This window comes from Nanorana parkeri, unplaced genomic scaffold (genome assembly GCF_000935625.1).
Source record: "Nanorana parkeri isolate BGI_ZX_2015 unplaced genomic scaffold, ASM93562v1 scaffold242, whole genome shotgun sequence".
In the NCBI taxonomy this organism is placed as follows: domain Eukaryota; kingdom Metazoa; phylum Chordata; class Amphibia; order Anura; family Dicroglossidae; genus Nanorana; species Nanorana parkeri.
The window spans coordinates 1,453,898-1,474,673 of record NW_017306510.1 but is presented as its reverse complement, the minus strand read 5'-3'; the positions used below and the strand labels follow the sequence as shown (position 1 = coordinate 1,474,673).

Sequence of the window (20,776 nt, the reverse complement as noted above, 5' to 3'; positions counted from 1 at the left end):
ACAAAATTATATTTAGGGGGTTATTCACTAAAAAGAGCCGAAGGATTCAGCCATAGCTTCGGCTGATCCTTCAGCTCTCTTCGGCCGCCTCTGCCCTTTGGTTCAGTCGAATAGACCATACAGCAGTCAAAGGCGGCCAAGCGGCTCGAAAGAGCTGAAGTTACAGCTGATCTGTAATGACAGATCAGCGTCCCCAAATGACCTGGGGGAGCTGATCTGTCATTAAACAACAACAACTGGGCGGAGCTGGCCATGGCGTCATGGCCGGCTCTGCCCAGTTATTATTCATTGGCCTGGACCTGCTAGAAGACTCTGGCAGGTGCCAGACAATAGGAAACAGTTGTGCGGAGCTAGCTAGAAATAAAGTACTGGTAGCAAACAACCACAAGTGGCGAGTGATTTAGCACACCAGTACTCACCCCAAGGTGAGTACTCTGGTGAAGCTCACCTTTAAACACAGCTCCCTATCTTCACATTGCACAGGTGTTGGGCTCTATGTTTCTGGTTTCCATTGATTGGAGAGCAGACTTTGGCTCTGGTAGACAGGCTTCCCCGAGCACAAGTGACCTCAGGAAGGAACAGAGTTTATCACTGCTGAGATAGAGGGGGTGAGTGTTTTCAATGGGAACAACCCAGATACACCTGTCCTTTATACAATGAAAGCCCATCTTGTGCTGTCTGCATATTGAACCATGCTTTCATTAACCCAATACCCCAACACCAACTTTCTAAGAAAATAATACCAGCAATGTAGCAATCAGAACAGAATTTATTTAATCTCGAAAAAGCTTTGTTTTACATTCAGGAAAATTATAAGCAATGCTTAGTTCCTTTCACCCCCACAAGCCCATATTTGCTCTCCATGAGAATTTTGGCTGTTTGTCTTAATTCATCTTCTCTTCAACCTCTTGCACAGAAGAGGACACAACCTTTCCATCTACTACTTCCTCCACAATGGTCTTCACCTTTCTGGTTTTGGTGGGGTCTGAAATGAAGATCAGGAAATGTCATTAATAAAGATATTGGGGCCTATTTTCTGTTGATGTCACACTAAGGCCCGATTCACATGGATGCCCCAGTCTACATGTATGCTGGACATCTATGCAATTTAACAGGCATTTAATACACATTTACAGGATTATTCACAAAAGGGTGAAGAGTTTGGAGAAGGCAGGAGAAGTGTACAATCTAGGACAACATAGCTGAACTGCAAAGTATGAGAGCTTGTTCCACATCATGTCCATTGAGCTGCCTTGATCAATGTAGGTTCAATGCAACGGCACATAGAAGACAATAGTTTTCTACATGCCCTGTTGACACCATAAAGTTGAGTTGAGGTGTGTTTCAGTGCACTGCATAAAAATGCAGCATGTCTACATTTTTATGGAGTGCAGCACACAGAGGCAGATGTCAGAGTTGAATGAAAAGTCATTATGTGACATTTCAGTAAAGTTAAAAATAAAATTATACAATCTAGGTAGGCATCCTATGATGACAATCTAAAGAAAAAATGTCTGCTCAATGTTATCAAATCAAAAGCACACAGATATTTTTTTATTGTTTTCTGCCAGTGTCACATGAGCCCCAAGAAGAAGACTTTAATCTGATTGTGACCTACTGCAGGTATTCTGGGCTTAATGCTTCCCCTCCAAGCCTCAACTACGAATGATGAGCATTTGTGTTTCAGAGGTAAAGCTGTTCCCAGTGTTCAAGGTACCTCCCAAAACCTGACCCATGGTCTTATCAGTGACATCACAAGGAACACAACTATCCCTAAAAGCCTACCCCACCTGCAGAGCCTATTGACACAGAAGATGCATGTTTACTGAACAAAGATTCTGGAGCATAAGAATTAATTAACCGATAAAGTTATTACCAAGTTTGGACACGATGAACATTGACTATACCTACTGTACAAGAGACAGCAATTTATCTCTCATTTTATTTTCATCTTTTAGTTTGGAAATGTATTATTACATTTCTATATATGACTCAATGATGTGCTCATTGTAAATAAAATGAGCGTTTTGTAATTGACAAATTTGATTTGGAGTTAAACTACTCTTTTAGGTCAACCAAATGTATTGTTTAGGTTTATTTCTCTTTTCTGTTTTTCATTTTGGTTTTCTATCAAAACCACTTTTTTGATTTTTGTAGCTCCACAGACAATGTTGTCTTCCCAAAACAACATCCTCTAGGTGTCCATGCATGCTGGGTCTGCTGACCCTTGTCACAAGATTTTGTGTTAAAATTATTACTTATCCCCATCTCACCCGCAGTCTGTTTAATAATGTGCCTTTACACTGAGCCAGCAGCAAACACTTTATGCAGCTGCTAGCTCTCAAACCTGGGTTTCCACAGATGATGGGCAAACAATTAGGGTGGTTCTCTATCATTATGTAGTAACAAACATATCAGTTACAAGCTACAGCAGTCCTTGAGAACAGGGTGCCATGTGATCACTTTATCAGCTCTGACATGCAAGTTGGAGACTTCACTGTTAAAAATGAAAACCTGTATGATAAACACTGCCACCTTTCAAACCAGAAAACCACGTTTGGTGAATGTCCAGGCGAAAAAACCCAAGGCCAACTGTGTCCTAGAAACCTATGATACTGTGTGACCTGCTGTGCAACTTGCACAGAATCCTTGGCTGATAGGACACAGACAGAGGTTTGATGGACAGTTGAACTTGCCAAATCGTTCATTCAGTGAACAGCTTAGGTTCCGCTTGAACTCAAGGTCAAACCAAGCCTGAAGCTTACCCCTAGTTCTCCCGAGGACAGAAGGCCACAAACAGGAGTAATAACTTTGAAGATGTTTTAACCCTTCCCCATTTTCCTCAAAACAAACTTTTTTTACTAGAGTAGAGGAAGGCCAGAACCCCTGTCACATTTTATTTTTCTTTGGTAGAGTTTTTCCCTTCCTGTCTGGTGAAACCATTGTCAGCAGGACAAGAAGTGAGGGGAAATCTCTGTAATGGATTGCAGTAAAAAGCCAAAATTTTTGATCCTTCGATCTCTATACAAAACTAGAAAAAAAGTTTTACGTTTGATGAACACTATGTATAAGCTTTTAAAAATATTACTTGCTCTTTTTCGGCCTTAATAGGAGTAATAGTAAATGGTCACTGAATATTCATTACTGTGAATTCAAATTTCTGATGCAAAAACTATCATGAGACAAAATAATAAACATGGAAAATAATTCACAAAGGTTTGTAAATTGGCACTAATGCCTTAATCCTGAATGTGAGACAAAGCTTGACTAAGCAATAGGGAGGAAAACTGTTACCTTTTTTCTTTTCAATGGATTCTGCCTTTACTGCATTTGCAGCTGCAGACGATGATGAGGATGATGAGGCTGATGTGGCTGACGTGGCTGATGTGGCTGATTTGGCTGACGTGGCTGATGAGGATGATTTTGATGATGACACTGCGGAAGACTTTGTAGCGGAAGAGAATTGGCTGAAAAAACAAAGTTGGCATGGCTTAGAGTTGTGAATATATATCATAGAGGTCAACTCAAAGTGAATGATCTATAACAACATGTTCATTCTGTACACCAAGTCCTTTGCAATTTCATACCATGACTTAGCCAAGCCCTCCTACCATGACTTAGCTAAGCCCTCCATTATCTACTGTATGACCAGCTTTATCCATCAACACATATCTAAATCTGAAATTATTAAAAACTCATTAAGGAGATAGACTGGCAAATGTTCACCTCTTCCAACGTTTTTCTCCACCTACTTTATTTAGATGTTCTTAGTCTGAGAATTTTGGTGAATCTTGCTACCCTCCTCTACACAGGTGTTGAAGGGTCAGCTCTTTAACAAAAATTAGATTTTTATTCAAAGTGCCACCTCATGGGCTGCATAAGCCCCTGGCTTCTGATATCTCTTGCTAACTCTGCCCCTGTCCACCCGGAAGTTTTGAGTGTTTCCTCCCACATTTGAGTATTCCAGCATCTCTTGTGGCATCTTCCTTTAAAAAAATGAAAAATCAAGCTGGGAGATTGAAAAACCTTCATAATGAACACAGCAGGTGTGCAGACCCGGGTACTCAGGTACAGAGATCTCACAATTAGAGTCTCTCTATAGCATTTATGTAGATACCAGTCAAGAGTTGTGCTCATGGTTGGGTGGATTGTGCCTGTGTGTTTTCTTGTCCTGCAAATCTATGGCCACCTTTAAACAGGAAAATGCATGGAAAGTCCATCAATATGTACTGTATAGTATTTTATGTATATATTTAGGTCCTTTAATGGTCTTACAGTTTTTTCTAATATACATCATTTATGGTACTCACTCTAGTTCTCCCTCCAGCAGGCGGCGGTACGTTTCAATCTCCATCTCCAGTCTGGTCTTGATATCGAGCAGTTCCCTGTATTCCATGCTCTGGCGTTCCATGTCTGATCTGATCTGCTGGAGCTGCTCCTCTAGCCCACCGATGACTTGTTGGAGCTGCTGGAGCTGACCACCATAGCGGCCATCTGTCTCAGCCAGGGTGTCTTCAAGAGATTTTTTCTACATACACAGAAACATGGCATTATTTTATGCAGACATTCTTTTAATACAGAAGGATTTTCTTTCAATAGATAAAATTTAGTGGTGCATACAATTGAAATGATTAAATTATTAAATAAAATAAAAAAGAGCAAAGTAATCCTCCTTACAGTTCACTATGCAATGTTATACATCTATACTATATAGTCACAAGTTAGTGGACATGTGACTATCACACCTACAGTATATGAGCTTGTTGGATAATCCATTCCAAAACCACGGGTAATAATATAAAGTTGACACCCCCTCTTTGTAGTTATATCAGCCTCCACTGTTCTGGGAAGGCTTTTCACTAAAGTTTTTTTTTTTTTTCGAAATCTGTTTCCATTCAGCCAAAAGAGCAATTGTATAGTCAGAAACTAATGTTTGACAAGAAGACCTAGCCCACAATCGGCATATTGATTCATGCCAAAAGTCTCCAATCGGGCTGAGGTCATGGCTCTATATAGGCCACTTAAGTTACTCAAACTCATCAAACCGTGTCTTTATGGACTTGACTTTGTGCACAGTCATGCTGGAACAGTAAATGGCTTTTCCTACTCTTTGTCCCTTTTCATTCAGAGAAAAGGGCCTTTCCTAATATGTTTTCACAAAGTTAGAAGTGCACAATTAAATAAACTGTCTTTGTATGCTGAAGCATTAACTGTACCCTTCAGTGGAAAAATTTGAACTCAATAATTTGGAGGGTGTCTATCTACATTTGGACATATACAGTACATAGGTGTGATGGTTAGTGGTCCACCTTTAGCCAAGTGCATCATATTTTCACAGAAACCCTCAAAAAGTGGCTGATGACATGGTACATCTCTACTAGGTTCCTGTCAGACTGGATCCTGTCCTCTTAGATGATCTGGTATTTAGGTTTGATACACCATGGATGTGTTTAAAAATTACTACATACTAGGTAATCCCTTCATATCTGTCTATACTGTTTTAAATAATTAATACAGGTTGTACCATTGTTTGTAGGGTGTTGGGTGTAGGCACCTTTTTAAGCCATTAATGTCTTTAGTTTTTAGTCTAGCTTGTTTTATTTTGCAACAAGTTGTGCATAAAACCAACCTGGGGTTGTTTTATCACAATTTGTAATTCTGTGACTTCTTTATGCTTTTGTTCTTTGCTATTCTACCCCGTAAGATAATGGTCTGCTACTTCACCTGGTCAAAATCTACAGTACATCATCAGGTCCACCAAAACGTAATTCTGTTCTTCTTTTTATTTTTTTTCAGACCTAGACGGAGTCAGGGGTAATCGGATATAAACGTAAACATATCTGTTTAGGTCCGGCTGCCCTTAGACCAACATTGGGCTTCTGATGGGATCTGCCTGAAAAACTGACTGGCTTTCTCAAACGGGCCATATTTGCAGCAACACAGAAGATCATTTTGAGGTGTTCTAGATTTTGGTTGTATTATATGCACTTAAATTGACATACCATTGCCAGCTGAGACTGCAACTCTATTTCCAAGCCTTGGAGCGAACGTCTTAGGTCAGTGAGTTCAGACTTGGTTGTTTCCACTTGTTGCACTCCGGCTGAGATCTCCTGGTGCAGTTCTTTGCTCTGAAAAAATGATGGAGGAAAAAATATGTGGCCATATTGCAAAAAGCAACAATTTTATGAAGAACCATAAATTCTCCTCAAATATAAAGTAATCTTTCACTTTGGTCATTGCATGTGTTATTCATGATACAGATTATCTGCTTAAGTTGTGTTGGTATTCTTAGATTAATAGCTGAACTCTAGGCAGATATAAAATACACACATCAATGCAGCTCTGTAATCTTTAATAAATCACTAAATGTAACTTTTTAAGTAATTTTTTTCAGGGGTGCGGCAAAGGGGAGTTAGCTCTCTTATAATTTGGAGGCTCCCTTGGAGACCCTGAAGAGGATGCTTCTTTTGGATGTCCCGAAGAGGAGAATGAGTGGAGGTAGCAGAATGTCTCACCAGTATGGGGTGCAGGGGGCAGACGTATACAATGTACAGAGTGCAGGGTCCAGGTGTATGTATTGTACAGGGGGTAGGGGAACAAAAGTGGGCAACTCACAAAGTGCACGGTTCAGGCGTATGTAATGTACACAGTGTAGGGGGACAGGATTGGGTAAAGCACGGAGTGCAGGGGTCAGGTGTATGTAATGTACAAGGTGTAGGGGACAGGCATGAGTAATGCATGGAGTAGGTTTCGGTAACGTACACAGTGCAGTGGTCAAAAGTATATACAGCCCAGTGCACAGCACCCCCTATGATTCATTTCACCGCAATCCTCTTATGTACCAATTAAGCACAAACATTGTATACACATATACATAAACATGTACTGTATAAAACACACTGTAAATACATACACACGCACTGTATACACATGCATAAACACAAATACTCAATACACATATACTCACAGGTGGGGTGGCAGTTCTAAGAAGCATGACAGGTTGTGCCCTGTTTTAAAGCCACCCTCCTCATGCCTGCATAGAAAAAATACCTGGAAGCAACATGTCAGACTGCCACAGGTAACAGGCAGCAGAGAAACACGGGTCACAGCAATGTCAGAACCCTGGCCACCAGGCAAGAGATGTGGGGCAAGTGCCCTGGATGCCCGGCTCAATGCCCATGCCATCAATGCTCTAGCGGACCTCCTTAAAGTCCCACCCTGACAAGAAGCATGCTCATAGGCTCATAGGAAGTAAAAGCAGAGAGATGAGCTTATCACTGTGCTGCTTTTCTTTTCACTACTCAATCACAGGCTTCTTTGGGTCCAAAATGACCTGTACTTAATAACACTGGCCATCAGACTGAGGACATCGAGAGGCAGAAAAAAAGTACTTTGGGGGAAATCTCTGGATTGAGGGCTGATTTTGCAGCAAAATATGGTTTTGCTATTTACCTTTTAATGGGCTATTCATGTTTATCTGCTATTTCTGGAGTTTTGATTAGAAAAAATAGGCTGTAAAGAATTTATGGTAATTTATAAGCCGCATTCTCCAAATTATTTAAAAAATAACTGCAGCTTTTATCTATATGTTTGCACTTTCCACAGACATTTTGCATTATGGAGAGGGGAATAACTGTATCAGGAGAAACTCGAATAATTAGAATATTGTGCAAAAGTAATGGCAGTAAGTGCTGCAAAAGGGGCCCAAACCAAGTACTGAGTACATATGCATGCTTGTACTTTTCAGAGGTCCGATATTGTTCTATGTACAATCCTTGTTTTATTGATTGCATGTAATAATCTACTTTTTTTTTAGGTTGTGGATTTGGGGTTCTTGGGGTTTTCATGAGCTGTAAGCCATAATCATCACAATTATGACAAATCACGGCTTGAATTATCTTGCTTTGCATGTAATGAGTCTATCTCATATATTAGTTTCACCTTTTAAGTTGCATTAGTGAAATAAATGAACTTTGCACGATATTCTAATTATTCGAGTTTCACTTGTATGCATTCTCTTTAGAGGCAGTGGGAACTGTAGTTAAGAAATGTGGCACACTGATGTTCTTAATGACAAATGAGTTTGTCTGGACAAAATGTGTACAACATCTTCTTCCCCTACTCTCCTCCTTCACAATATTATTGCTAATACCACAGTCTAGGCTCCATTTAAGGTCACATTTGCAGTTATATGTAGATAGCCATCTTATCCTCTGGGCAAACCATGTCTCTGCATCTCAACAGTTTTTCTCAGCCAGTGCTTTATAACTTTTTCTCATATCATTCAGAATCTTACATCCGGTAAAGATATCTCTACCCAACAATGAATGGATCTGTAAGAGTATGGGCAACTCAATGTTTGACAAGCCTCTTCCTTACCTTTGCTGCAAACAATGCCTCAGCTTCTCTGCGGTTCTTGTCAGCCAAAGCTTCATAGTCTGCCCTCATGTCATTCAGAAGCTTAGTGAGATCGATACCTGGAGCAGCATCCATCTCTACATTGACCTGGCCGGTAGCACTGCTTCTTGCAATTTGCATTTCCTAAGAAAAAGTAGAAGGATGGAATAAGAGTCATTTTCACATGTTATAAGAAAATATTTGAATACTGTAACTACACATTACAGGGCCCCATAGCAAAATTGTGATGGAGGCCCCCCTGCTTCTGAAATCGTCTCTACATTGTAGACTTTACAGGGGATTAGAGTTGACATCAATTGCAACCACTACATCCTTTAATGATACAGTAATGTATCATCTTCACACACTCTGGGTTTAATTTGCCTCAACAAGCTAATGGGGCCCCCTTCTGCCCCCAGGCCCCATAGCAGCCGCTTGGGTTGCTATGGCGATAGCTATACCACTGCTGCCTTTGATAATATTAAGCCATAAATGCTAATGTACAGTTTGCCCAGGCTATGAATTATAATTCAAAAAAATGGGTGGACTCATTTCACGAGGCTTACTTATTTGGCATCGGGCTAGTCAGTTGCCAATTTGGCTACAGTGGGTAATCAGACTGTAAAATGGTTGACTGCAAATTGTCAGTGCTATCCTGTGAAATGTAAAATGTGGGCCAGTGCAGAATAGAACACCACTTGAAAATGTAAGAAAATGCAAATTAACTTACCTCCTCATGGTTCTTCTTGAGGTAAGCCAGCTCTTCTGCTAGGCTTTCAAATTGAATCTCCAGATCTCCTCTGGACATGGTCAGGTCATCCAAGGCTCTGCGGAGGCCACTAATGTCACTCTCGACACTCTGGCGGAGAGCTAGCTCGTTCTCATACCTTAGGGAGAAAACAGTAGTTCATGTCACACAAAATGACTATAAATTGCTGCAAACTGTATCAATACTCATATATTCCCTAAAGGATTACAAGCTAAGTAAGCACTTAGGTAGGTACTATAGATAGGGTTCATTGAAGATTTTGGGGCGAAAGAATTATGGATTCACCCTTACATCAGTATTTAATTTGACGCCTACATACTCCATTAAATATTTTTGTAGCAGGGTTGGTGCCTTTTTTAATAGTCAGCTGGCAAAAAAAAATTACAGACAGCTCAACATTTTATTGACATGCTGCCAGTGACGACCAGACTAGATTGCTTCCTGACCCAAAATGCATCCTAATGTATCCCTATGCTATTTCTGGCCTCTGTTCACACCAGTCCGTTCCAGACAAGATCAGACCAGACCAGAAAAATACTGCATGTCTCCTTTTGTCTGGTCTGGAATGCACTGAGACTGCGGGCATGTTCACACCATTTTCCGGACCAGATCTGGCCTGGCAAATGGTGTGAACCTGCCCTCAAAGCTAGTGGTTTAACAGGACAGCCAGTTAATCAGCATTTTTAGAAATGCTCAACATGAGCTACAATTGAAGATGCAATGGAGCATAAATGTTATTATAATAAAGTTTTAGAATACACAAAAATAGATCACCGTTTAACTTACTTCATTCTAAAGTCATCAGCAGCCAGTCTGGCATTGTCAATCTGCAGGACAAGCTTGGAGTTCAAAAGAGTGGCATCGAAGATCTAAAATGTGGATTGAAATACATTTATCTCAGATATATAAGGACTCTAATATTTCCTAATTGATATAAATAATAAAAGTAATCTGCAGAACACCAGAAAAACAATCCAACAGCTTCAATAATGACAATGAGCTTCTGTAGAGCTGGAAGAAGAGGTTTGCTTAGCAAAAGTCGTTTTGCATTTATAATTTATAAATGCAAATTAAATGTAATAGATGTCTTTTCCTAAGATACCATTTTTGGTGACATAAATAGATGAGACATTAATGAGGCATAATAAAAATGCAATAGAGCTGGGGACTGTCCCCCAGCTCTATTGGGGACAATATGACTTTTATGGGGCCTAGGAGTACGGGGGTCCAGAGCTGTCTAGATACATGAGGTGGATGGCAATATTATTAGTGAAGAAAAGATTGTGGGGATGCATATATATATATCTATATATATATATAATGTTTATGAACCACTATGAGATTGCTACATAAACAATTCATATTCTGTATTGCTAAAGAATTTGATATGATCAGAAAAACGGGGTCTCATTACTCATTACCAAACAAATTAATGTATACTGCATTTATCCATATCTCATTGTGAACATTGTTTCTGTGTTCCCTTGCGGTGACTGGTGTTGATCAGGTGCCAAAAATGGCATCGCACATAGTGGAAACAAACCCTTAAATGACTGTGTTAATGTATTACAGTATTTTTCTAAGGAAACTAAATGGCATATTTCCTATAATTATAACAAGAACAGACTTTATCTGTAAGTAGTAGAAAAAAAAAAAGCAAAAATACTGTAAAAATGATAATTTTAATGATTATACTTAAAAAGTACAATATAATGTTTCAGAATAGTGGTAAGGAAATTGGTTTAAAGAACATTTGGAAATGTTAGGTCCTTCTGAACATATGTACACAGAATTGTCCAATCTGCAATTTATCATACACATGAATCATAACTACTTTGATTGTCAACAGAACAAGCAAAAATTCAGTAGAATTAAATGGGATATATGCAACTCTTCCTTGCTTGAGAAAGAAATATACAACAATCTGGTGTATTCAACACTCTTAACTCTATCATTACTTCAGAACCTACCTTTCCCCTCAAGTCGTCGATGGTATCAAAGTACTTGCTGTAATCTTTGCCTCCTGCACCTGCTCCAGCACCTACTTGCTTATCATACCAGTCACGGATTTTGATCTCTAGCTCGGAATTGGATGCTTCCAGATCCCTGACTTTTTCTAGGTAGGAAGCCAGACGGTCATTGAGGTTCTGCATGGTCTGCTTATCATTTCCAGCGAAGTTAGCTGAACCCCCAGCACTGAAAGAAAACCCTCCACCACTTGAGCCACCACCATATCCTCCACCACTTGAGCCACCACCATATCCTCCACCATAGCTTCCAGCTCCATAGGAGCTACCACCAAAACCCCCTCCAAAGCCGCCGCCTGAGCTTGAAGTTTGGTAAGATGATGCTGAGCTAAAGCGGTTAGACATGGTGAAAGTACTGATGGAAACACACTCTCTCAGATAAAGGAGATGATGTGGATGTGGATCATGATCTGCAGCTTCTATATATACAACTTGCAGTGGGCGTTTTAAAGTGGAAATTCACCTTGAGAAAAAAACTATTTGCCCAGTCAACAGCTGCTGCTGGTCCTACCGCAAAATTAGAAGTATTTTCTTACAGCAATTATGTAACCCTCAGGCCTTTTGTATAATGGTATATGACTAGAATCAGGGAGGGGTACATTCTTTTTTTTTTTCTAAAAGCTTCCCCCCCATGTGTATGCTCTGGGCTTCCTTGTATGCAGACAATTTTACAGTTGTCTGCCTGCTCAAGGCAATGTCAGCGGTGTGTTTGAAAGGTTTGTTTGGCATGCAATTATTAAGACGTTGCATTTGTACATCACCATAAACAGTTTGCTTGACAACTTGGAATGCTGTAGCAAGTTTAATGTGAATTATATCAGTATGTAATGATATTTAGATTGTTCAGCTGCTAAATGTCTCTTAGTTCCAACAAATGTCAGTCATTCTCATTAAATGGTAAAGTATAGAGGTGATTTAAATTGAGTGGTAAGAGGTTAGAGCCACTATAAGATTTTAATTGCTGTCTGTGATATCGTAAGGGGATTGTCCTGACCACCAATGTCACTGGGAATAAAAGTGAGGGTAAGTGAAACATTTTTAAGTTGCCACCAGAACAAAAATAGAAGCAAAATCTTTCAAAGGGAGCACTTGTTGCTGTGATAACTGTCTAAGAATGGAGTTCCTTCAAATTGGAAACATATCCTCTTACTTACTTTTAAGTCTACAGGACAGAAAGTGAAGGGAAATATCCTTATTGAGACACAGGTCTTGGCATATAGTCTTGGCATAGATGTTCTTTAACTCATTCCCCCATGGCCTACAATCAGAAATTCACAAAATATTAAACTATTGGCTCTAATATCTATGTGGAAATCCCATGAAAGTTTGATAATATTGCTACTTATGCAACCCTTATTTTTCCACAGGACTGTTGTCATACCTCATATGTGTGCAGGGCTACATAGCCAACATAAGCCATAGCTTAGTATGGTATGACTGACAGGTGTGGTGCACAGTCACCCATACACGTTGCTGACTGTCAGTAACACATTCCAATGAATTACAAGGTTTTAGATGGCCATCCTGCCTGCAAATGCCATTCAACTGGGTCCTCATCATTGCTGGGGACTGTCCCTTCAGTCCCCTGCAGTCTATACATTATTGTAAGTGGAGTGGTATTCTAATCTATGTACTTATAGCTTACTTGCAGAGATCTGTACATAGAACTGGTTATAGAGCAGGGTGATAATTTACCCTTCTCTTCCAGTTGTCAGTTCTACGTGTACTACTGCAGAGTGGACAAACTGCCTCTTCCAGCCTCTGTACCCCCTAGCTTTTGTTTTGTGCAGCTATGGAATTTAATATGGCCTGGGGTAAAAAATATAAATCCACCCCTCTACAAGTATTTGTTCTCCTGAAAATCATTTTAGAACACAATGTAGCACTGCTGTCTTTTTTTTTAACCTGTTATGCACAGTTGTACTATTATCAATCATTATCTATTAAAATAAAAACTTACATTGCATAGCTAACAAGGCAGAAGCTCGGATGGAAACTTCAAAGGGCTTCCTGTGCTGGGCACTCTTCTATGCATTTACATTGTAGCACATAATGCACATAGTGCTGAGCAGGTGCTGAAATGGCCAACGGATGGCGCCATAAGACTAAAAGAGATATTGAGGTCACCAGTACACCAAGGTCCACTTCATCGATCCATCTTTTATTGGTGTTTAGAGGGTGTCACGCGCAAAAGGCAAAGTTTCGGAACCACATGTGGTCCCTTCATCATCACATTGTTTTACCTGATGAAGGGACCACATGTGGTTTCGAAATGTTACATTTTGCTTGTGACACCGTCTAAACTTCAATAACAGACGGATAGATAAAGTAGACCTTGGTATGCTGGATGATGTAATAAGGGTGGCTTATCAGCCAGTCTATGTCCACCCAGAAGCAAGGGCCCTTTCACAACAATAACTGCTGTCATCCCAGTTTTTAACTGAGAATATTTGAGATTGACGCACCACACTAAAATTTAATCATCCAGATTAAGATTTATACCATGATAGAAAAATACTTGATCACAAAGCCAATGCATTACATGGGACAAAAAATAGCAGGGTCTGTTCTCATGGTTTTTTAACCTGCTGCAAGACTCTAGACATGTGCACCGGCAAAAAATAGTTTTGTTCCGTTTTGATTCGGATTTTGCGTTTTTTGTTTTTTCGGATTCGGGTACGAAATTCAATTCGTTTCGGGATTCGGACAAAATCCGTTAGCGGCTTCACAGGCAATCAGGAAGCCAAGCGGTATCCAATGCATTACATGGGACAAAAAATAGCAGGGTCTGTTCTCATGGTTTTTTAACCTGCTGCAAGACTCTAGACATGTGCACCGGCAAAAAATAGTTTTGTTCCGTTTTGATTCGGATTTTGCGTTTTTTGTTTTTTCGGATTCGGGTACGAAATTCAATTCGTTTCGGGATTCGGACAAAATCCGTTAGCGGCTTCACAGGCAATCAGGAAGCCAAGCGGCGGGTCATGATCCACCGCCCGACTTCCTGATAATCTGGGCACACGGCACCAATACTCTATACTCTGTATCAGGGAATACCGAAAATAAAATATACAGTACAGAGTACAGTACTTGTACTCGATACCGAGAAAACGGTATCAGAGTATTTCCAAATCTAGACAAAAATAAATAAAAAAAATTTGAATGTGGCGCTTCAATCTCAGATTTTTTCAGTTACAAACCAAGGAGGCAGTGGAAGTCCTTTGGCGAGGAGGACCTGCTGGCCCAAAGAGTCCAGATATCCTAGTTAAATACCTCTATATTCCCTATCGCAATATAATAATCATAAGGTTCTGGTGTCACACTTACAAATTTATTTCCTAAATGTCAGTTTCTGAAACACTGAATTACACAGGGATTGTCTACTTGCCAGAGGACTTTCACTGCAGCGTCATTGTGGAGGAAACGTATTCTGAGTGATGGTGAGATTATTGTTGCAATTATTAAGACGTTGCATTTGTACATCACCATAAACAGTTTGCTTGACAACTTGGAATGCTGTAGCAAGTTTAATGTGAATTATATCAGTATGTAATGATATTTAGATTGTTCAGCTGCTAAATGTCTCTTAGTTCCAACAAATGTCAGTCATTCTCATTAAATGGTAAAGTATAGAGGTGATTTAAATTGAGTGGTAAGAGGTTAGAGCCACTATAAGATTTTAATTGCTGTCTGTGATATCGTAAGGGGATTGTCCTGACCACCAATGTCACTGGGAATAAAAGTGAGGGTAAGTGAAACATTTTTAAGTTGCCACCAGAACAAAAATAGAAGCAAAATCTTTCAAAGGGAGCACTTGTTGCTGTGATAACTGTCTAAGAATGGAGTTCCTTCAAATTGGAAACATATCCTCTTACTTACTTTTAAGTCTACAGGACAGAAAGTGAAGGGAAATATCCTTATTGAGACACAGGTCTTGGCATATAGTCTTGGCATAGATGTTCTTTAACTCATTCCCCCATGGCCTACAATCAGAAATTCACAAAATATTAAACTATTGGCTCTAATATCTATGTGGAAATCCCATGAAAGTTTGATAATATTGCTACTTATGCAACCCTTATTTTTCCACAGGACTGTTGTCATACCTCATATGTGTGCAGGGCTACATAGCCAACATAAGCCATAGCTTAGTATGGTATGACTGACAGGTGTGGTGCACAGTCACCCATACACGTTGCTGACTGTCAGTAACACATTCCAATGAATTACAAGGTTTTAGATGGCCATCCTGCCTGCAAATGCCATTCAACTGGGTCCTCATCATTGCTGGGGACTGTCCCTTCAGTCCCCTGCAGTCTATACATTATTGTAAGTGGAGTGGTATTCTAATCTATGTACTTATAGCTTACTTGCAGAGATCTGTACATAGAACTGGTTATAGAGCAGGGTGATAATTTACCCTTCTCTTCCAGTTGTCAGTTCTACGTGTACTACTGCAGAGTGGACAAACTGCCTCTTCCAGCCTCTGTACCCCCTAGCTTTTGTTTTGTGCAGCTATGGAATTTAATATGGCCTGGGGTAAAAAATATAAATCCACCCCTCTACAAGTATTTGTTCTCCTGAAAATCATTTTAGAACACAATGTAGCACTGCTGTCTTTTTTTTTAACCTGTTATGCACAGTTGTACTATTATCAATCATTATCTATTAAAATAAAAACTTACATTGCATAGCTAACAAGGCAGAAGCTCGGATGGAAACTTCAAAGGGCTTCCTGTGCTGGGCACTCTTCTATGCATTTACATTGTAGCACATAATGCACATAGTGCTGAGCAGGTGCTGAAATGGCCAACGGATGGCGCCATAAGACTAAAAGAGATATTGAGGTCACCAGTACACCAAGGTCCACTTCATCGATCCATCTTTTATTGGTGTTTAGAGGGTGTCACGCGCAAAAGGCAAAGTTTCGGAACCACATGTGGTCCCTTCATCATCACATTGTTTTACCTGATGAAGGGACCACATGTGGTTTCGAAATGTTACATTTTGCTTGTGACACCGTCTAAACTTCAATAACAGACGGATAGATAAAGTAGACCTTGGTATGCTGGATGATGTAATAAGGGTGGCTTATCAGCCAGTCTATGTCCACCCAGAAGCAAGGGCCCTTTCACAACAATAACTGCTGTCATCCCAGTTTTTAACTGAGAATATTTGAGATTGACGCACCACACTAAAATTTAATCATCCAGATTAAGATTTATACCATGATAGAAAAATACTTGATCACAAAGCCAATGCATGCCGGGCGACGCGTCATGATCCACCGCCCGACTTCCTGATAATCTGGGCACACGGCACCAATACTCTATACTCTGTATCAGGGAATACCGAAAATAAAATATACAGTACAGAGTACAGTACTTGTACTCGATACCGAGAAAACGGTATCAGAGTATTTCCAAATCTAGACAAAAATAAATAAAAAAAATTTGAATGTGGCGCTTCAATCTCAGATTTTTTCAGTTACAAACCAAGGAGGCAGTGGAAGTCCTTTGGCGAGGAGGACCTGCTGGCCCAAAGAGTCCAGATATCCTAGTTAAATACCTCTATATTCCCTATCGCAATATAATAATCATAAGGTTCTGGTGTCACACTTACAAATTTATTTCCTAAATGTCAGTTTCTGAAACACTGAATTACACAGGGATTGTCTACTTGCCAGAGGACTTTCACTGCAGCGTCATTGTGAAGGAAACGTATTCTGAGTGATGGTGAGATTATTGACAGTAAAATAAGATTATTGACAGTAAAATATTGCCTTAAGGTGCCCACACACCTTGCGATAATCGTACAATAATCCCGGGAAATCCCGCGATCGTACGATTATCGTAAGGTGTGTGGAAGGCGTGGAAGGTCGTACTGTAAGGTCGCACGACTTTTATCTTAGGAACATGTTCGAAAACCAGCCGAACATCGTACGATTTTAGGCTGGTTTGTGGCATGTTCGCAAGATAAAATCCGCAATGGCCGGTGTGCATAAGCGCACACTGCCCGTTTGGCATTGCGGTCATCGGAAGTACGATCTGCCTGTCCAAGATTTTTAAAATTACATTACAACCATCGCAAGACAACAGTCTTGCGATGGTTGTAAGGTGTGTGCCCAGCATTAGATTGACACAACTGCATACATTGGGGAGTGCCTGGTTGTGTGTGTTTGATGAGAAAGGATCTCTGTCTTTCTATATTAAAGTGTTAGAATACACATTACTGTGTTTATAGCAACAACTTCTGCAGTATACAATTTTGGTCACTAGATGGCAGTGTTTTATAAGTTCTGTTATATATCTATGGTAGACTATATGTTGTATTGAATAAGGTAGAGAATACAGCTGTGGCTTCCTTCCTGTTTTAGCCAAGCCATGTGCAGCATGCATATCAGACTGTGTGTCTGTGTGTCTCTGTGAGGCTGTGCAAGAAGCTCCAACATAATGTTTAGACATAAGGCGTCCACTTCTGGAGGTCTTCACAATACCTGTTCTTAAAACCATGATTTGGGGATAGACAAAGTCATTTTGGTAAATAATCTTGAAATTAATTTATTATTATCTGTTAAAGATAATCCAGCAGGAAGCAATAAAAACAAAAATCAAAATAAACTTTTCAAACTGTGACTCTCTTTGCTGCATTTATGGGGGACCAATTCAGGGCAGAGAGACAAAATGTACACTGCAAGTGACATCAACACCGTGCATTTAGTATGCAGCCCATGGAAGTCTGACAGATCTGAGGCTTCTAACATAAAGTAGGTACTTTCCAAGAAATTTTCTGAAGCTTTGTTTTCCAACCCTTTACAAAATGTTGCAATAGATCTTTTCACCTGCATTAATCAAGTCAGAGTCTGAGGATATTATGAAGCAGTAATTACATGGCCATCTTGGAAACCAGTTATCAGCTAAATCTGTTTTTGTAGCAAGTGTGACAACAGGAAAGGGGAAGTCATCGAGGGGCGATATTGATTGTTTAATTGCTTAATGACAGGTGAGATAAAAAGGGAGAGAGAGAAAACACATGGTTGTGAGTAAAAGCTTGCTGAAAATACTTGGGTTTTGTGAGGTGGCTGAGAGAAGCTCACTACCGGTTAGAGAGGAAACTTGCCTGTTTAGCCAGAGCCTGGAAGGCAAGGATTTATTTTCTGTTTTTTTTTTTTTATTGCAACCTTTTTAATAAAAACTGACCAAGTCAGATTGAAAAAGAACTTCCCTATTTGAGCTATACCCTTACACAAGACATTCAGGTTCTAGAAAAATGTATGCAGTTATTGCAGTCACTTGTATATTTGGAAGAAAACCTATTAAGGGAATGGTAATAAAATGTGGACATTCTAGTCGTATGTAAAAAAAAACTTTATTGTATTTTATGGCTCATACACCATAAAATACAATATAAAGTTGTGTTGTGCCTTATCTTGTGCATTCTTATGGTAACAGTAGCTGGTCTCATGTAGAAAAATACCAACTCCTATGGCAACAAGCTTGCAACAGCTCTGGATCTTCCACTGTGTACTGGTGGTTGAGTGGGGACGTATAAAGGAAGTCTTTCAATATGAAAACCTGAATAAAAATGATGTATCCTTCTATTTAGGAGCACCACAGGAGCCCTTAAACTTTCTGAAATGCCCTATATGTTCTTTAACATGAACGATTATGTCCAATAGAGGTTGCAAAAGGTAAAAGGGAGCAGGTTATCCCATGACTTTTTTTTAAAGTCAATATTTGCATAGCAGAGTGCTCAAAGATTCAAAGCTTGTTGCTGATAGCTATATGCAGGTACCTGAGGGTGACTTTTTTTAAGCCAAAATTTTATGTTAAGGGAGAAGACCTGGAAAAAGACAGCAAAATGGCATGCACTGAGTAAACCAGAGTACCTGGAGGAAACCCACGCACGCACGCACGCACGCACAGGGAGAACATGCAAACTCTTTGTAAATAGTGACCTGGTCGGGGTTTGAACAAGGGATCCCCTAGTGCACATTTGTGGATACATTGTAACAATGGATCATAACAGAACCTGCTCCAGCAGTACAGTGGGAGCTCTATCTGCAGACAAGCAACTGTTTTAATATTTAGCAATCCAATACAACAGGGATTTTGATTTTTTTAATTAAATCTTGACACGCCATGCACACATTTTGCTAGCTTACATGCAAGGTGCGCCTTCATAGTGTTTACATCAATACATCACAAGCATCAAAATGCATTGTATAAGAGGTAATGAATGACAATAAATCATATGCAGAAATTGCCTTTATAATAAATCTGTAAATGTAAGTGTCAAACATGATCAAATACAACAACAATAGAGAAATAGAGTGCAACAGCGCTTGTGAGTCCAAAAAAGTTATGTTTATGTCCTAAAAAAAAAAAGTAATCCAATGCATTTCTGGGCACTGAGAATTCCCCCTTTGTTAGGGCTTAAGGCCCAATTTACACTGTTGCTTGTAAACATATATATTTGGTTTTTCTGCATTTTAGGCTCATAGAAGTCAATGGAAATGCATTGAAATGCATATTGCATGTAGTTTAACATGTTAACAACAAGTATTAATAGGCTTTGGTCAGTTGCTGTAAGCTCTATCTACTCCTCCCGCTTGACAGATGATGGTAGACCAGCTCCTTAGAAGTCAACGGGGATGTACTGCACACCCATGGCCAGGAGAGGGAGATGTCCATTGCAAGATGTAAACAAACAACCAAGTCCAGGTCTGTCATAACTTGGTAAGTATTCATCTGTGCACAAGGAGGGAGGGATCAGTTAGGTCATTTTAAAGGGGCCAGAAGGATAGGTGCACTTTGTTTTAAAACACTCCTATCCTTTAATGATTGATAGAGGAGGGAAACTTTAGTCCTGGCTGCTATAAGCAGTTTCTGAAATCTGTTTCTATCAATTTTTCAGTTCTATGTATTGATATTGCCCCAACAATTTATAACTATAATGAGTCCTGAGTTTCATTCCTCCATCTATCATTGAAGCCCCGATAAAGGGATTCCAAATCAGGTCCACCTATACATTTTGGACTGGCACGGTGCTCTATTTCTCTATTTGCCTGACTTTCTGTTGTGTTTGACATGCCCAACAAACAAACAAGGAACTAAGAGAGATTTAATTATATGGAAACACAGCAATAACATTTTCAAAAATGCATAAGAAGGTTCTAGGGACTTCAATGCTTATTTCAATGGATTGGAATGGATTCCAAATGCAAGGACATCTTCAAATGAGCTCACTGACTCTGGTAGGCAGCTTTAAACCGGACAGGACATCATTAATGGATACCCGGAAACAACTCAGGACTATATATTGTTAGAACTCCATTCCTAGGAGGTTTGATACAATAGGTTAGAGTTACATTTGAGTCAATTGAAGTCCTCATTCCATTCTTCCAAGCCCTGATGAAGGGGAGGTTTTGTGGCCCAGGAAATGCATTGGCTGGTTTATGTAACAATATTACAAACTAGTAAAGGCAGTTTGGATTCTTTTGTTGCATCATGTTGTAGTTTGACGCCCAATTGTACGTCTATGCTTTGAGCAGACAGAGGCTCCAATCGTCCTCTTCCCCCCCCCC

The 20,776-nt window shown here is 39.8% G+C and overlaps 1 protein-coding gene across 1 annotated transcript; it reads right to left on the bottom strand.

The window, feature by feature from the left end:
- Window positions 1-884: 884 nt before the first annotated feature.
- On the bottom strand, window positions 885-11,538 carry LOC108787118 (keratin, type I cytoskeletal 47 kDa-like). Its single transcript, XM_018556582.1, is given in 7 exon segments — window positions 885-1,050; window positions 4,311-4,528; window positions 6,003-6,128; window positions 8,380-8,541; window positions 9,128-9,284; window positions 9,953-10,035; window positions 11,137-11,538. Coding segments are annotated over 7 exon segments (1,314 nt in total).
- Between the last annotated feature and the right edge of the window lie 9,238 nt (window positions 11,539-20,776).